The 18,676-nt window shown below is 41.7% G+C and overlaps 1 protein-coding gene across 8 annotated transcripts in view; it reads left to right on the plus strand.

The window, feature by feature from the left end:
• Nrg1 (neuregulin 1) overlaps positions 1-18,676 on the plus strand; it is a 1,004,076-nt gene that overhangs the window by 788,648 nt on the left and 196,752 nt on the right. For 3 of the 8 annotated variants that reach the window (XM_035452268.1, XM_035452270.1, XM_035452273.1), the window contains exon 1: positions 15,979-16,543. The exons of 3 other annotated variants lie outside the window; for them this stretch is intronic. In XM_035452268.1, the coding sequence (XP_035308159.1) occupies positions 16,444-16,543 (100 nt within the window). In that variant the 5' untranslated portion in view covers positions 15,979-16,443. Of the gene's footprint in view, positions 1-15,977; positions 16,544-18,676 lie in introns of those variants that run through there. 2 more of the 8 variants (XM_035452275.1, XM_035452269.1) reach the window with 2 other exon arrangements.

The following is an 18,676-nucleotide window of genomic DNA, read 5'->3' on the forward strand; positions in this document are numbered from 1 at the left end:
TTCTGAGGTGAGGACAGGGAATGGGAAGGGGAGGAAGTGGGAGGATGGGAGAAGAGGAGAGAGGGGGAACCGGAGTTAGTATATAAAATGAAAAAAAATTAATTAAAAAAAGAAAAATATAGGAAGTCACTAATGCTAAATTAATCACAGGGTTCAGACACACTCTCACAAGAGAAGTATGAGTCTCCTTGGGTTTAGATACATTAGTTTCCTCCATTCACAAACTTTAGAACATGGCTAATACAGTGGAAGACATGTTAAGTCCCAAAACAACCTTAATTCTAGCACCAGGGAATGATGGCATGCTGAAATATTTAGAGTGATGACTTGCAGATGAGCTTATATTCTGCCTAGAGCATTGGTTCTCAACCATCCTAATCCTGAGACCCCTTAACACAGTTTCTTATGTGTGGTGATCCCCAACCATAAAACTATTTTCATTGCTACTTCATAATTGCAATTTTGCTATTCTTATTAATTGCAATGTAAATATCTGTGTTTTCCCATGGTCTTAGGTGACCGATAGATTGAGAAACACTGGTCTATAGTAATATCAGTATCCAATGACAATTTCCTAAAACCACTTTGCACAGCTCAGACCTTGATAACATTTCCTTGAGATCTAGTGCTAAATTTTCAAAATTGAGCTCATTGTATTCTTTTATTTGGGAGTGGGGAGAAGTGCTAGGGTGAGCTTAGTGCTGTAGGCATGTTATTGAAGTACCCTACCATTGAGATGTATCTCCAGCCTCACACAATTCATTTAGTAAGCATTTTATATTGCTCAAATAACTACATTGATGAGTTAAAGCCATTTATAGTATTGACCAGTTGAGAATACTCCATGACTTGACAATTTTATATTACTTTGGCTTCTTGGAATTATTTAATATGTACTACAGCTTTCCCTGGAAAACACATGTTAGCCAATGTGACTTAAGGGAGTGTTATAGTAAGGTTGAGATGAGGCATCACCTGACCATAGGAACATGATCTTGTTGGAAGGGATTCTTTTGTTAATTGCAGGGTGAACGGTTGTTTGTTCAATCACAATGAAAGATTTCTTTTTTTTTTTTTCACAGATGAAAGCTTTCATACCGAAACAAACTAAGCACCATCCAACATATCTCTTTTCTATCACTAAAGTTTTGTGCTTTAGGCCATGGACGTTTCGGAGGAACCTGTATACATCAATTTCCTTCTTGGATCCACAGGGTGTGACAAAGCTTTGAGCTAAATTATTATTATTTGTTGAGCAGATCTTTATACCTGCCATGGATATATATTCAGCATTATCCTGCATTCATCTCCATGCCAGCTCTCTTACGTTACTGATTATTTTGGAAGAAAACAAATAGCTCAGAGAGTCCCGTGAGGAATAGAAATAAACCATACCCACCACCCCGCCCCCCATAAAACGAAGCTGTAACTCTTTAGGTCCTGTGGACACGTTTCATAAACTTCTCTGGGGTCTGTCTGAAGTCTGCAAATATTTCTGGTCCTCATATGAAGCCTTGGGAAAGGGTGGTCTCCAGATCTCAGAGGAGCTAGGATTTTCAAATCAGGCTTGTTCTTCTGCTTTCTAACAACACCAAGTTGTTTCTTCATGCACTTGGCTGGGTCTGTCCTGCTGAAAAATAAGAATTTTTAAAGCTTGGTTTAAAAATACAATATAACAGGACTTTGGGTGCCTGCATGCCTATGGGAGATGACCTTATCCATTGGTCAGATAGGGAAAGCCAAGTCTGTGAAAGCTAAATTATGGCTCATCCATAGAACTAAGAAGTGGGAAAATGTACAGAAAATGTACACCTTGTGTCACAAACGTTATTCCTTTTTGTTACCCCCCCCCCAAAAAAAATCCCTTGTTGTCAGAGGCACTATATAAGTCAAAATGTTTACAAAGCTGTATTAGTTTGCTATTGGTGTGTTACAAATTACCCAAGCCAACCCAATTTCAGTATGTGAAAAAAAAAATAGTTCCTAGTTCTATAGGTGAGAAGTCTTCACACAGTATAATCGGTGCACTACTTGTGGCCTGACAAAGCTATACTCAGAATGTTTCGTGGGTTTGATTGTCACCAGGAACTCAGGTCCTTTTCCAAGCCCATTCAGATGGTCGGCAGGACTGTTTCATGTGGATGTTTCAGTAGGATGGATAAAGGGCTCTGTTTTCTTGCCAACTGCCAACTATAGGTAGCTCTATGCCCACAAAGCCTTGAAGGTAAGTGGTTACAGGGGAGATTTCTTTTCACACCATAATCCTTACCATTCTCACAGGGAGAGGATCTTGTAGGATACGTATAGTACAGAGTAAGAATTGTGTGCATTATCTTGGAATTCTGTTTGTCACATCCACAGTGTAATCACCCTCCAGTATCCACAAATATTTAATTCTAGAACCCCATGGCTATGCAAACTGCAAGCACTCAAATCTGTTACATCAAATGGCATAGTATTTGCAAATTACCTCTGCAGATTCTCTAGTGTACTTGAAGTCATCTCTTGTTTTCTGACTATACCTAATACAATGCCAATGTTGTATATGTATAGATGTTATGCTGTGCTGCTAATTGAATAATGGTGGGAAAATGACTGTGTATACTCAGTACAGGTGCTATTTTTTTCTTTTAATTATTTTAAAGCCTCAGTTAGTTGCACTGTAACTGTAAATCCTGTTGGAATCAGGGACAAAAGCTACTGTACTCATTTGAATAACTTTTTAAAACAACACTTTATCTGTCTGCTCCCTCATACTGTGATATGGGAGATTTTTTAGGACAAAATAATCAGAAATGATTCATAATAGGAAGTGGACTTGGAACAGTGTAGTGAATCTCAAATCTATGGAGATACATTACTATTCTTAGACATAAGTACTAATAGCATATCCTGGGATCACCCTAAATTAATTCAGTAATTAGAATAGTCAAATGATGTATTCATTAAACATAAAGCTTCTCTTTATGCATTTGGTCCAAATTCATAAAGAGATATTGGGGACATCTATGCTGGTCAGCAGGAGCAGGGGGCTACTGGGAGTGAGAGGGTAATAACAACCAGAAGATCTGCTAGGTTTTGCAGTGACAACTTTGGTTGAAGCACTGTACTTACTTATTTGACCCTCACAGGAGAGAATTGACACAGATAAGCTCCGTCTCACAGATGATACACTTCTGTGAAGCAATACAACCAGAATTCCCAGCCCCTGTAGCTTTCCCGAGGATGGGCTCCTCTTTGTTGTGTTTTCATCCAGGTTCATGGCAATGAGAGTGACACTGGCCTGCTGTTGGCTGTTCAGGCTGAGATCATGTAAGATATACACACTCTTTGGAAGATAGGCTATCACACTAATATCTGTGTATGAAGTGACTCTTTACTATTTCCTACACTTACAGTTGAAGTTTATAGAAATCAAGATCAAGACTGAATATATAAATTTAATTTTTTTTGCTTGCTTGTTTGTTTTTCATGACAGTATTTCTCCATGTAGCCCTGGGCTGTCTTGGTACTTGTTGGTCTTGAACTCACAGAGATCCACCTGCCTCTGCCTCCCAAGTGCTGGGACTAAAGGCATGAGCCACCACTACCCAAGCCCCATAAATTTAATTTTTATAGAAGAATTTACAAATAAAGTTTCTCATGAACTTTATGCAACAGTTATTGTGGCTCATGAATAATAAGTGTAGCATTATATGAGAATTTGTTAATACGAGGATAGCAAGTATAGACTACATAAGCAAAAGGCTGGAGTTGATTTAAGTGTGTGAAAGTATGATAATAGACATTAGCCTTGATTTTGGAACCTCTGTGAACTATGATTCATTTTCTTTAACAATTCTGCAGATGCAACTGAATGTCTAGTCTGAACCGAAGTAAAAAGCCAGATTTGGAAATAAATTGCTGCCTATTCTCTGTAAAATTAAGAAAAATTAAGTATAAACTGTGAATTCTTTACATACATTTAGATTCATCTCTCTCTCTCTCTCTCTCTCTCTCTGTCTCTCTCTCTCTATATATATATACACATTCATCTCTGTATATCCATCTCTCTCTTTATATATACATATATATGTATATATATATATACATATATATATATATAGGCTGAAGTTGATTTAAATATAGCACACATATATGTACATGCATACATACGTACATATAATTTGAGATAAACAGCATCAATTAGTTCTGATTGGGAATGTAAAAAAAAAAATAGAAGACATGAGTTTGATTTGAGTAGCATAGAAATCTACCATACCAAAAAAAGGCAAAGAAATTTAATGTAGGAAAAAAAATCCTACTGTAGTTAGACCTTTTTGTCAGGACCACTGGCTCCCCAGTAATAACATAGAGACTTATTATTAATTATAAAAGCTCAGCCATAGCTTAGGCTTGTTATTAACTAGTTCTTACAACTTAAATTAATCCATTTCTATTAATCTACATGTTTCCAGGTGGCTCATGGTTTATTACCACATGTCATACTTCCTCTGTGTCTCCTTGTGACTCGGCCTTTTTCTTCCCAGCATTCTCTCTGCCCCCAAATCCTACCTAGCTATTGGCCATTTAATTTTTTTATTAAACCAATCCGAGTGACACTTCTTCACAGTGTACAAAAAGATTACTCCACAACGTGATTGGCATTATAGAGGTTAAGAGTGTGTGTAGTTTGGTGTGGCCAGAGAACACCAACTCTATAGGAGGAGAGGAAGAAAGAGTGAGCATCCGTTCTCACGGAGGCTGGGAAGGACATGCCAGACTTCAATAGAGAACTTTCAAAGTTACAGTACCAGGAACTCCTAAGAGTCTTTTCACTAAGGAGTGACATGATAATAACTGTATTTTAGAAGATTAACTCTGGTGGCAGGAGGGAGAATAGCTGGGTGTGTGGACTGAAACCACTGCAGTAAAATGAGAACTTACAAGTCCAGGTCAAGAATACAAAAGGATCCAGAGAAAGGTAGAAAAGAAGATGGGCCTGCAGCAGGCTGCAAGGGAGGATGCCTGGGCTGATGTCTGAATGTAGGTAGGGAAGGAAGATGTAAGGAGAGAAATGGAAGCTGTTTCTGACCAGTTCAACCTAGCCTTCCTTTCCGGATGCATCTAGCTTGAAATAGTTAGAAACAGAATCTTGGAATTGAGACAAAACTTAGAGCAGTAGTACACATTTGTGAATTAACATTTGGGCTCGTGACAGTGAGTGTCATTTTATAGGATTAGCATGTAGTTAAGAAGAAAAGCATTTTAAATATTAGGCCAAGAGTCAGAATGCATAAAACCAGCAAAATAAAAATCTTAGAAGAGATGAGGAGCAGTTCCATGAGGTACTCTCTGACTTCTGTGGGTGAAAATTGAAGTTGAGTGTACATCAGCATTCCCCAAGCAGGAGGGAGTCAAGCATGGCCTGTGACTATTGAGCCGTCTCCTTGGGGGAGTTATAGGAGGTGATGGGGATAAAAGAAAGCACTAATAACATTGGTGTGAAATGAAGGGAGGGGCTCAAAGAATGTTTTCCTATTATGGAATGATGCTTCAAACAAACAAAAAAAAAAAGATAATGTCAACAAGAGGATGGTTATCCAGAGTTCCCTGATTCTGCAGTGGGCAGGACAATGCAGGCAAACAAGGAAAGGAAAGAACTGGCAATGCTTTAATGAAAAAGTCTTGGGTACTAGAGAGAAAAGGACAGTTTTAAAGTGAGTTAAAATAGATAGATGATTAAGCTCCATATACAGGAGAACTGTATGGAATTAAGTCTTCAACACCCATTATACAGACATGCTGATTCATTCTGTCTAAATCCTAACAAATTTGCTGGTTCAAAATAGGTGTTTGTTTTTAATTAGTGTGTGTGTGTGTGTGTGTGTGTGTGTGTGTGTGTGTGTGTGTGTGTGTGGTGTGCATATGCATCCACACAGACCAGAAGAGGGTGTTGGATTACCCCTAGAACTGAACTGCAGTCAACTGTGAGCTGCTGGATATGGGTTCTGGGAGACAAACTCAGGTTGTATAGAAGAGCAACAAGCGTGCTCTTAACAGAAAGCCATTCTTCAGCCACAGGCAGGGTTGTGCTTGCTGTCATGAAAATAAAAATGATTTTTCATGTGATTCTGTCCCACCATCTCTTGTCAACAGCAGCAATAATGGGGAAAGTGGTCATATCCCAACATAGGAGAAAAACTGTCTAAAACAAGTAACTTTCTCTTGCCCACTGCAAAACCAGAGTTAGTTTAGGTCAGTCTTAAAGATCTGAATCTCACAGGACTAAAATGATTGGGATGTATGGATATTGTAGTGATATATTACTTATGATTTATTAAAGCTTGCCTGAGGATTCAGAAAGCAAAGTCTGCCACAAGCCATAGAAACCAGGCGTACACCTTTAATCCCAGCAGCCAGAAGCTAGGAGGTGGTGGTACACACCTTTAATCATAGGATTTAGGATTAAGAGATGGATCTCTGTGAGTCCAAGGCACCCAGATCTCCAAAAGAGTGAATCAGTCTAAAAAGAGAATTATAGCTCACACTTTAAATCCCAACATTAGGGAAGTATATAAAACAGAAGCAAGGTCTCAGAGAGGCATTCAACCTCACTGTGGAGAGGCAGCAGTTTGAGACTTGGTGAAGAGCTCGTGAGTGGATCAGCCCTTTCAGCTTGAGCAAGAGGTGAAAGCTAGTGGACAGCTGCTTTGCTTCCCTGATCTTCAGCTTGCAACCCAATATCAGTCTCTGGGTCATTTATTAATTTGTGTTATGGAGTATAAAGTTTTATGGAATCCCAAATAGTGCAGTGCAGTCTGGAACCAAAGCAATGTCCCTGAGAAATACTACCTCTGGACATGTTCTTTGGCAGACATTTGAAAATCTAGGACTCAGAGTAAATTATTGGATTTCTGTACACTGGATAATATCCCAGGCAAGACTAAACCTTACTTTACCTTATAACTTAGGGAAGATATGTAGTTAAGTGGTAATGTGCTTGCCATATCACATACAAACCCCTAGCAATCCCCCCCACCCCGAACCCATGCATGCAAATCTGTACACAGGTGAGTGATTTTGTCCTATACCTTTGGGAAAGAGTTGGAACAAACCCAGTCTTTATGATCAAGCAGCGAAGACAACACTTCAATACTTTTCATATTAATATTGTCTTCTGCATGGTTGGTTACCAGTTCTTTCTTTCTTTCTTTCTTTCTTTCTTTCTTTCTTTCTTTCTTCCTTCCTTCCTTCCTTTCTTCCTTTCTTCCTTTCTTCCTTTCTTTCTTTCTTTCACATTCATTTGACTTCTGTCAAGTTGGTTAATTGTTTTACTAAATCATCCTTAAAAGATAGCTTGATTACTTGTTTGTTAATACTTGTAAAATTCTTTCCCAAAACAATGAGGCTTGAAAGACATACAGACTTTTAATATATCCACACAGAAGAATTCCATAATACAGTGTTGTAAGTTGTTCTGTTGTAAAGTTAGCTGACTTCTAGACCTAGATCCAGGCTGAAGATGACTGGAATATTCCACTGAGAATTTTCACTCTTGGCTCAGCTTGGAACTAAAAATCCATCATCAGGTCAGATATTTGAAGTACTGGGCCCTAGGAGGAGGAACTGAAACACAGAAGGTCATTTTCATAAAGATGTAGAAAGAAACTTTAAATTATTTGTGGTAGAAGGAAAAAAACCTTATGTTATTATTCCTTGTCTGGGACAGGAGCAGAATAGTGTGGGGTACAACTTCATCCCATGCAGCTCAGCTATCCTAATGACATTATGAAGTAATTTCCTATAATCTGTTTTAGAATGCTTCCTACCAGGTGCCTTTCATGGAACATACAGAAAGAAATTGACCTGCTAAATTATTCTCACTGTTCAAATATTTGACATACTAATTCATCACTCACAGCATTTAATTTATATTTTAGCATCATTATAAATTTAATAGGGATGACTCTATTCCCAGTCACAAAAAAGTGTATTTCAAAGTGTTAACCATGGAGAGGATCTTGTGGGCTGATGCTTAAAAGCTATAAGACATCCAATTTCTCTCTTGGATATATATTAAATGCATACAGAGTCCAAACTACGAGAATGCACAGAGAAATCCACTTGTATCTGCGTGGGTGGATATGGACAGTGGGAAACAGCAGGCTGCTGAAGGAGGTACAGTCGAATTCCAAGCTAGGTCCAAGGTGGTGATTGAGTGCAACTTGAATCAGTCATTGGGTTGGGGTAGACCACTGTTATGTGGAGAGTGATAAATAATATGATGGGGAGAAGAATCATATATCTATATCTATATTTGTATCTGTATCTCTCTATATATCATATATCTCAGAGTAAGAAGAGGTTACTAACCCTGCTAATGATGCTGCGTTTGTAGATTTAGATTAAGGTAATAAATGAAGCTAGTAAGTGTAATCCATAGGTGAAACTCAAGAAGACAATTTAAGGGAAATATCATGACATTTTGTCATACTGTAGAAGCCACTGCCTCACCTGTTAGGTAGTTTGGAGAGGTAAGTGAAGATTTTTATCTTTATATGCTCCTTATATTGATTTATTTTGCTGTTTTATGTGTATGAGTGTGTCTGGTGCCCACAGAAGTCAGAAAAGGACATTATATTCTCTGGGACTGTAATTACAGGTGGTTGTGAACCACCATGTGTGTGTTGGGCATTGAAACCAAGTCTTCTGCAAGACAACGAGTGCTCTTAGTTGCCTAACTAACTCTCCAGACCAAGATTTTTTATTTTTCAATTTGTTTTTAAAAGGCTTACTTTGTTAGATATGTAGAGGGCTTCTGTAGTATATGCAAGCTTACAACCACAACATTGCAATAAATGAAAATCAATCAATCAACCAATGGCTTATTTTAACAAAAGTCACTACCAAGTACCATGCTTGATATAATCATAATTATCATTTAAAAATCTGATCAATGGCCAGGCGTTGGTGGCACATGCCTTTAATCCCAGCACTCGGGAGGCAGAGGCAGGCAGATCTCTGTGAGTTCGAGACCAGCCTGGTCTCCAACAGCTAGTTCCAGGACAGCCTCCAAAGCCACATAGAAACCCTGTCTCAAAAAACAAAACAAAACAAAAAATCTGGTCAAGAAGTACATACACAGATGTATATGATAGTCTTAGGGTGTGTGGAAAGAAATGGCATTTGTCTTAATTTGTTCACTAGATAGCAAGCTGTATTACTTGCTAAAATTAGATATATGCAGTGAGAGATACATGAGATTGAATGGGAAATAGTCTGTGGGAGATGCAGACCCCATAAAAGCAGATTATAAAATATTAAATATTTCACATGAAAATAATTACAAACTGGGGGAATTGTTATGAAGGGGTTGCCAAGTGTGTGATCAGAGATTAAGATACTATTGGATTAAATTGCTTTGAAAGACATGAAAAGGGTTTTCCAGGCAAAGAGAGGCAGTCCGGACTTGAACAATAATGAGAGTCAGGCAAAGCATGGAAGAATTTCGGGCAGAGGAAACACAAAGGCACTGAGGCTGGGGAAGAGTGAGTGTTTTTGCCCTAGGTGCAAGGATACACCAGTGTGTGAAGCAGTGAGAGGAGGCTGGAAGTAGGTACTTCCTAGCTCTGCAAGGGCACTGGCTACAGTTCTCAGAAGCAAGTGACTGGGTTGGAATCACATTTCATAAAGGTGACTCTGACTGCTGTGTGGGGCAAACTAAATAGGAGAAATGACCATCAGGTTGAAAACGTCTCTACCGTCACAGCACAGAAAGCCTGGAGGCTTGGATTTCGATGGCACTTGGAAAAGAGGAGGGTTGAAGATCTAAGTCAAAATGACAGGGCCTTGGGGGTGGACTGGCTTCGGAAAACTGGGTGTCGAAAGGACTGATGGTGAGAATTAGTAGTTGGCAGAGAGAAAATGGTACCATCAGAACCAGACTTTTTATACCCATTCTGCTCCATTAAGACTCATTCTACGGGAGTAGAAAGGTTGAGTCGGGGGAAGAATAGAAGAAAACAAGAAAGGAGATACCATAATAGAGAGAGACATTTTAGGTTTACAGAGAAATCAGGCACTAGGGAAAGGTCTGGAGATCTTCAAAGATAACACCAACTAACAATCTAAGCAACAGAGGAGAGGCTACCTTACATGCCCTCTTCTGATAAAGATATTGATGACTGTCTTATATGCCATCCTATAGCCTTCATCCAGTAGCTGGTGGAAGTAGAAGCAGACACCCATAAGTAATCACTGAATTGAACTGGAACTGCAACTGGTTGCAGAGAAGAACGAGTGATGGGCAAAGGGGTCCAGACCAGCCTGGTGAAACCCACAGAAACAGCTGACCTGAACAACAGGGAGCTCTTGGTCCCCAGACTGATAACTGGGATAACAGCACGGGACTGATCTAGACCCCAGGAATGTGGTTTCAGTGAGGAGACCTCAGAAATCTACAGGACCTCCTGTAGTACTTCAGTACTTATCCTTAGCATAGGTGTGGACTTTTGGAGCCCAATCCACATAGAGGGATACTCCCTGAGCCAAGACATACGGGGTGGGCCTAGGCCCTATCCCAAAGGATATGATAGACTCTAATGACCCCCTATGTAAGGCCTCACCCTCCCTGGAGAGCAGAAAGGATATGTGATAGGTAGGGTTTTAGTTGGGGGGGGTGGTAGGGGAGGAGGGGAGGGAGAGGGAACTGGGATTGACATGTAAAACAATCTTGTGTCTAATTGTTGCACACCTTTAAACCCAGCAGTTGGGAGGCAGAGACGGGAGGATCTTTAAGTCTGAGACCAGCCTGATCTACATAGGAGGTTCTAGGGTAGCCAGGGATACAGAGAGAGCAAACAAGCAAACAGAACTTATTCTATCATGCCATTCAAAAGTTAGTTCTTGCTAGGTGCAAAGCATAGTATGCTAGGGATTCAATGGATAGCTGTGCAGAAAGACCACAAATGGACACACAGTCCCCATCTTTCATATGCTCATATTCAAATACAATGTCACTACTAAAGGAGGAAAAAAGAGTAACTATAAGGCTACATTATATATGCATACATACAACTAGATGTATGATATGTGAATGTCTACATATACAGGTTTATGAATATAAACATTTATGTAATGTAGATTGAAGATAATTGCATCAAATATACATGTGACTTAAGGGCATGGAGCAAGGAGACTGAGTATGATAAACAGTGTGAAACTCAGAAAGAATAATTAAAAGATTGGGTAGTGTGCTATTATTATTTTGTTTTTATCAACTTGACTCAATCTGAAGTCATCTGGGAAGAGGGACCCTTTATTGAGTAATTGCCTCTATCAGATTGGCCTAGAGGCATGTCTGTGGGATATTTTCTTGATTAGTGATTGATGTGGGAGGGGAGGGCCCAGTCCACTATGGGCAGTGATACCCTTGGGCTGGTGGTTCTGGGTTGAATAAGAAAATAAGATGAGCAGATCATGGTGAGCAGGCCAGCACTCCATGGTGATTCTACTTCAGTTCCTACCTCCAGGCTCTTACCCTGACTTCCCTCAATGATAAGCTGTGATGGGGTATGTGAGCCAAAGAAGCCCTTTCCTCTGCACAGTGGTTTTGCCAGTGTTTTAGTGACAGCAATAGAAAGCAAACTCAGCCAGCCAGCATCCTTTTGTTCAGAAAGAATTAAAGTGTTTTAAAAAATCAGTGTCTTACACATCTGTCATATTACCAAAGAAACATGATACCAGCTAGATTTATAAAAGAAAAGAAAGACACTTTGGAATATGGTGCAAAGACGCTTGCGCTTGCCTAGCATGTGTGAGGACCTAAGTTCAATACCTGAGAAGGTAAAAGAAAAAAAGAGCAGGGCTGGAGAAGAAAGTAAACAAACATTAATGTTAGCAGTATCATCTATTTAATCCAAGTTGCAGATCAAGGTGGTATAATCATGAATAATCCTATTGTTAATAATGACACAAAAAAGTAATTATCAATGTGTCATAATTATTCAAGTCACGAGAGCAGAAACACAAAGCCATACCTTTTAGAATGTTTTAGATTACAAATTCACAATTTTGCTATGAAATGGACTTGCTTCGCAGCTGACAGAATATGATTAATTAGCAATTCTTTTCATTATTGGCTAAATGTAATGGCAGAGATTATCTCTCTACTTTTGCCAGGAAGCCATGCTTTTCAAAAGCATACTGTTTACGGAGGCTCTTCTCTTCTCCTATCCTCTGGCACCAGACCATTTTTACTCCATTCAGTTTCCCAGGCAGTTTTGATTATGCATTTATTTATAGGGACAGTAGGTACAGTGATAGTGAGAGTATTATCTACTAAGTATATAACTGTCTTCTATCATTATCATAACTATAGTAGAGATGACAGAATATACTTGAAATTAGTAGAGGTGAATTTATCATCAAGCTAATGAAATTTCAAGGCCTGTTTACTGTCACAGGTCCCTTTAAGTGATCTTAAGCCTATATTTTTGTTTTGCTCTTGGTGATGTGGGGTCAACCTAGGGCTTCTCATACACTGAAGAATACAGTCTGAATTTCATTCCCATCCCAAGTTTGTATTTCTAAATTTGCATTATTTTTCTTCGAAGTTTCCCCAAATTTTAGGGGCTTCAGGCTTTAGAAAACTCATCTGGCCTTGCTGTATTGGATAATTTGTTTTTATGTCTTTCTCACAAGATTTTAGTTTTACATGAACCAGGGCAGTATTTGTACCCTTCCATTGCCCACCATTTCGTCAGGAAATGCCTGGTTAATGAACAAATCAGACAGATTTCAATTTGATTCTGAGGAGAGTTTCTTTTAATTAATTAATGTGTTTTATTAACATCAACTTCATCACAAAACTTCCAAAAGAAATCTTTGTTTAAATTGCCTTGTCACTTTATTTTAAAAAGTGAAAAGTATCTGCAGAATTTTAACTTTAATCTTCATTCCTGTCAATGAAAGTTTTGCAAAACCTTTTTGTTTTGTTTTTTTTTCTTTAATTTTTTTTCTTGAATTAGCTCCCAAAGGAATCATGAAAAGAATATATTTAACCAACTTTGTAGATTCTACAAGTTCCCCAAGGCAAGTCCTGATAATAAAAACTGAAGTGGTCTTTGATGGCGCTTCATAAGGCTGCTGTATTTCACTTTTCTTTATTTCTCAAAGTAATTACATAATTTTGTATTCTTTTGTCACTTGACATGCATTGACAGTTTGGTGTGTTAGCTGGGCGTTAACAAGCCATATTTGATACCCAGTCTAGGAGCTGAACAATACATAACAAAGTTAACTTTGAAATGTTTCTGTTAAGGTTTACATTTAATATATTATGTGTAACTTTTCTTTCTTTCCTTTTTAATGAAGACAGTCTCACTCTGAAGCCCAGGTTGGCCTTAGAGCTCCTGGTAGAACTCTTGCACTGATGCTCCAAAGTTCAGAGAATACAAGATGAACCATCACACCTGGCACTGTGGTTTTTAAAACTACTTTTCCTTTTCAGTCCTTAAATCAGTTCCAAGGTATTTATAAAAACACCAAAACACTTCATTTGCCACTTACTGACCACAGAAATGAATAATTTAAGGACAATTTCGAAGTCATGACAAACCTCATAAATATTTTAAGTATCAAAGAAATGGACTTTTTTGTTAATCTTTCGGTTGGTTGTAAATAATGTAGTAAAATATGCTCAAAAAATTAACGTGAATTACATAAAGAATTAAAGATTTGAACAATACATTAGTAGGAAAAAATGACTTTGATGTGAGTTTCCTGATAACTCAGGTGCAATTGACTGTAAAACAGGATTCTGGAACCTGGGCATAGTTCTAGGAAGCAGCCTTGCCACTCAAATGTCACGCTATCGTATGTCTTGAGAGGTCCTTCAACATCTATTACTGCAACTTTGTCCTGCTTCCTCCTCCACTTCTTTCATGGCATCATCTAACCAAGTTTAAAGATTAATCACATAATACTAAGTTATACTTCCTCATAATATCCATCCATCCCTCACTCTTACAGTTTCCATGGGAACACTGCAGGTGTTTTATTTGAAAGGTCCTGGAGCATCAATCATCATTCTTAGTCATTTCAGTAGGGGAGGTTTGTCAACTGTCAAAATGGCTTTATGGAAACAGAAAATTTTCACCAAGTGTAGTCTCCTTTACCTTCATGGAGATACTCCTACTAACTAAGAAGAAGGTGTTCTGGGAAGTAAAGTGTCTAGATCCCAAACCAAAAAGACAGAAGAAAGTGTTTTTATTATCCATGCATTTTGGAAGACCTTATATTTTGTTTTAAATTCTAAAATGCAAGTTTGCCTCAGTCCTTTGATTCTGAAATGGTGATGTCTGACAGCATGTGGTTGATAAATCTCAAGCCCTAGCACTGTCTCAGTCTTCCAGATTAGTACCCTCATGAAATGAAAGGGTTTCTGCTTTCAGCGGCTTGCTGCCCCTTGCTGGCTGAGCAGTGGCCCCTCCTGGGAAAGTGGAGCTATTTCAGCCAGTGCTGGGGCCCACCTTCCTTTCACGCCGTGGCCAGACACTGCAGTGCTGTCCACAGAGTCGGCCTTTTCTCGGGTTCTGCGGTTTGCGTGGCACAGTGAGATTTGGATGCGGTGTTTGTTGGAAGACTATCAAGATGTCTGGACGCTACCGTTTAAGAATAAAGAATGATGCCAGAACTGTTGAGGTGTGTTTGTTAACAATTACACCCATCTTAATGGAGTTCGATTCTTAGCCCAGTGCAAATTAAAGCAGAAAAAAAAGATTTTTAAGACAATTTAAAATGAATGCTTTTGAACATTTCCCTTCCCACATATGCATGAAAAGTGGCAGCTAGAGAGCACAGAAAGCTGTTGATAGCAATGGGTCAGTTAGCATTGACTTCAGGAAGTGAAAAAGCAGGAGCCAAGTAACTCCGAAAGTGGGATAGCTGTAGAATATCTCAATCATAGCAAACGAACAGACTAAGTTAGCAAAGATGATGACAGCATCTCTACACGGAGACCATTGTGGATCAGTCATTGCTGCGGATATTCTAGTCTTTGACTTTTGTGCTTTGCAGCAGCATTCTTTCTTGATTAACTGCTCCTTAGCGTTCTCCACCAGAGGGAGGATACTGGAAAACTAGGATTCATGTGCCCTTCCAAGAAAGTCTAATCCGGGAAAAGTGGCACTAATGAACTAATGCTCTGAACTTCACCCCAGTTCTATGATGGTGGTGGACCTGGTGGTGGTGAGGAGCCGATGGGGGTTAGGACTACCATAAAGATGTTATTGACAATGGTGAACCATGGCTCATCAGCTCCTTCGGAAATTAAGTTGAATTAAGAAATAGTGTGCTTAGAAGAGGCTATTTTAAAAGCAAAATTGGAGGTGGGAAATTCAACAGCATGCTATTAAGCACAAGTAGGCACACTCTCAAGTAGCAGACGGACGAAGTGCAAGCTATTCATGCTTGAAATTCACAGAACCCTTCCTGGGAAACTGCAACTCCTTTCCACCCTAGACTTCACCTTGGCCCTCTGTGCCAGAGGGAAGTTCCCCTAAAGTGAGAAAGAAACCCTGAACCCTTCTCGGAAATAGCAACTGTTTCTCCCCATCTCGGGGGCTCCAGCTCTCTAGAGCCTTCGTTGTGGGGCAGGTGCCGCGGTTGTAAACTTTTCTCCATCTCCCTCCACTTTTCAAGGCTTGGATCAACTCTGGCTGTTGCAGCCTGCTGGCGACTGTGAGTGCCAGGGTCTCTCCCTGGCCTCTCGGGACTGTTCGCTTAAGTCCCGCGGCGAAGGCGGCACAGTCAGAGCAGCTTCCAGCGACCCCTGTCGGGTGTTCCAGGCAGCCGCTGGGCTCAGCCGCCCCCAGCCAGGCCCGGCCGCCAGAAGAAAGGGGTTGAGCCGCGATCGCCCAGCTCAGGCTCCTCCCGGTGGCGTGTCTGCGCCTCAGGGTGGGGGTGTGGTGGGGAAGAGGGAGGGGGCGAGGCGAGGGGAGGGTGCGAAGGAGGCGCCAGCTTCCAACCTGCGGGCAATTGAAAAAGAGCCGGCTAGGACTTCCCCAAAACTTGTGGGAACTCCGGGCCGCGCGGACGGCAGGAGCGGAGCAGCAGCGGTGGTGGCAGCCAGGCGATGCGAGCACAGACCGGACTGTGACCACCTTTCCTTCTTCGGGTTGTAAGGGCGCGAGGCAGAGGCTACTGGAGCGAGGCCACGCCGGAGCCGGTAGCGGCGGGACCCGGGACACTAGAGCAGCCCCGACTCACCTCTGACGGAGCGGCCGCTCCAGGTGACCAAGCTCACTCCGCTCCCCGCAGGCGACAGGCGACGCCCCCAAGCAGCTCGGCCGCTCGCTCTTCCCTCCGGGGACAAACTTTTCTCCAAGCCCTTGGACCAAACTTGTCGCGCGCGTCACCGTCGCCCAGTCGGTTCCGTGTACAGCGCTCATCTTCGGCGAGATGTCTGAGCGCAAAGAAGGCAGAGGCAAGGGGAAGGGCAAGAAGAAGGACCGGGGATCCCGCGGGAAGCCCGCGCCCGGAGAGGGCAACCCGAGTCCAGGTGAGTGCCTGCAGCTTCGCTACTCCCGGGCAGACGCTTCACTGCGTCTTGTGTCCCTGAGCTGCGCGCCCGATCCTGACCCGGCCCTGGCGTTGGGGAACCCCGCGCTTCCCTGCGGGGGTCGCCACTACCTGGCACCCGCGCCCTGCGCGCACCGTGAGCCTGGCTGTACCTCCCCGACCCTCACGGGTCTGCTGTTCTCCCCGCTTTCGGGTTTGGTCCTCCGTCCCTGCGTCGGTCGCGGAGCCCAGCCCCGGAGTGCGGCTCCGAGTGCGGGATCCCTGCCGGCTGTGCGTGCCCTGCGGCCCGAGGGCTTTGCGCGGGCCCCGCCTGCCCTCTAGCGAGAGAAGCGGGAACGGGCTTGGGGTCCGAGAGCCTGCGCCCCACCGCGTGGGTCCGGCTGCGCGGAGGGTGGTCGGGGAAAAGGGCAGCGTGGGAGACCCGGCTTAGGCGAGGTGGGCGGAGGAAAGCCGTGTACAGCCGCGGTGCGAGCCAGGCTTCGCCCGGATTGCGTGCTGCGATAGGGAAACCCAGAGCAGCTGAGAGGGATTCCTAAAGGTCAGCGAAGCACGCAGAACCCGGCCGGGTGCCAGGATTCAGGTCGGCTCTGAATAAAATCTACGAACTCTTGCTAGGTTCTAGTTTTCAGGGTCACCCTGATAAATACGGCTAGTTCAGTTTCCCAAGAGATGTCAGAAAGCAACAGTTTATCCGAATTTTAAACCCCAGTTGCTTACCGGTTATATAGAGAATGGAAAAAGGGGAGTTGAGGCTTTTTGTAAAGCGATCTTTTTAATCCACCATCAGAGCACAACATCAATGACGCGTCACCTTAGGTATTCCTGGGAAAGACTAATGGACTGAATGGCCGCTAAATAGATGCTTAAGGGGGTGTATCGAGAGAGGGGTCTTTACTCTCCATCTGTAATCCCCTATGGTCGATTTGGATGCCTGGTGTCTCTTAGAGGATCCCCAACACACATATTATGAAGTACTTCTGGGAAATTAACCACACTTGTGCAGTCTGTGCCTCAAGAAGATAGCCCAAGTATCTGCTCCGTGCAGGAAGAAAACCAATCGCATTCTCTTAGTACACTCCTTGGAATCACTCAGCATTTCAGAACCTGGGTTGTTGGCAGAGACCCTAAGCAAGGTTTAGAACAAAACAGAAACCGAACAGAGGGTAATTGTTTAGCCACTGGCCGTTCTTGTGTCTGAATAAAGGGTACTGCTCAGGAGATTCACCTTAATTACCCCGCATGAGCCTTCCTGAAGGTACACTGACGTTTCCGTAATGTTTACTGTATATTTTAGAGATTAAATATAACATTGTACTCAAAGTCTGAAAGGGGGAGCTGGATTAATGTCACCATAGTATGTTAAAGAGATCCCGACCCAACAAATACTGTAAAGGTATAAAGAACGTTTTGTTTCCCCTGCCACCACTTGTGGCGTCTGTTTGCTTCAGAAGTTTGTAAGGTCGGTTTAGATCAGCGGTTCTCAACTCGTGGGTCGCGACCCCCTTGGGGGTCAAACCACCTTTCTCTTCCCATGGCTCACATATCAGATATCTTGTGTATCAGGTATTTATATTACGATTCATAGCAGTAGCAAAATTACAGTTACGAAGTAGCAACGACATAATTTTATGGTTGGGGGTCAGCACACCCTGAGGAACTGTGTTAAAGGGTCGCAGCATTGGGAAGGTTGGGAACCAATGTCTTAAATGCTCTCATGCCTTAAGGTGGGGTGGTGGTCTGATTAGCGTTCCTTTCAGTAGCAGTTTTACCGCTTGTTAAGTCTACAACTTACCACAGATATTTTAGTGATTTAGTCCTTACTCACCAGGTGGGCAGCTGTCTCACGACTACCCAATGTTCTCTTTAAGAGAGAATGCTAGAACTTCTTTGATGACTCCCATTTGCTTTTGTAGTCCTACAGCTGTGACTCTGTCTAAACCAAGCACATTCATTAGGTGGTTCCACCCCACCTTTTTTCCCAGAAAAAAAGAAGGATGAATTTGTCATGGGGCTAGATTTTAGTATATTTGATTCGGTATGATTTATTTTTCATTTTTATTCTCATTATTTATTTATTTATTTATTTGGAGAGAGATGTTTTGCCCACTCTAGA

This window comes from Cricetulus griseus (assembly GCF_003668045.3).
Source record: "Cricetulus griseus strain 17A/GY chromosome 1 unlocalized genomic scaffold, alternate assembly CriGri-PICRH-1.0 chr1_1, whole genome shotgun sequence".
Lineage (NCBI taxonomy): Eukaryota > Metazoa > Chordata > Mammalia > Rodentia > Cricetidae > Cricetulus > Cricetulus griseus.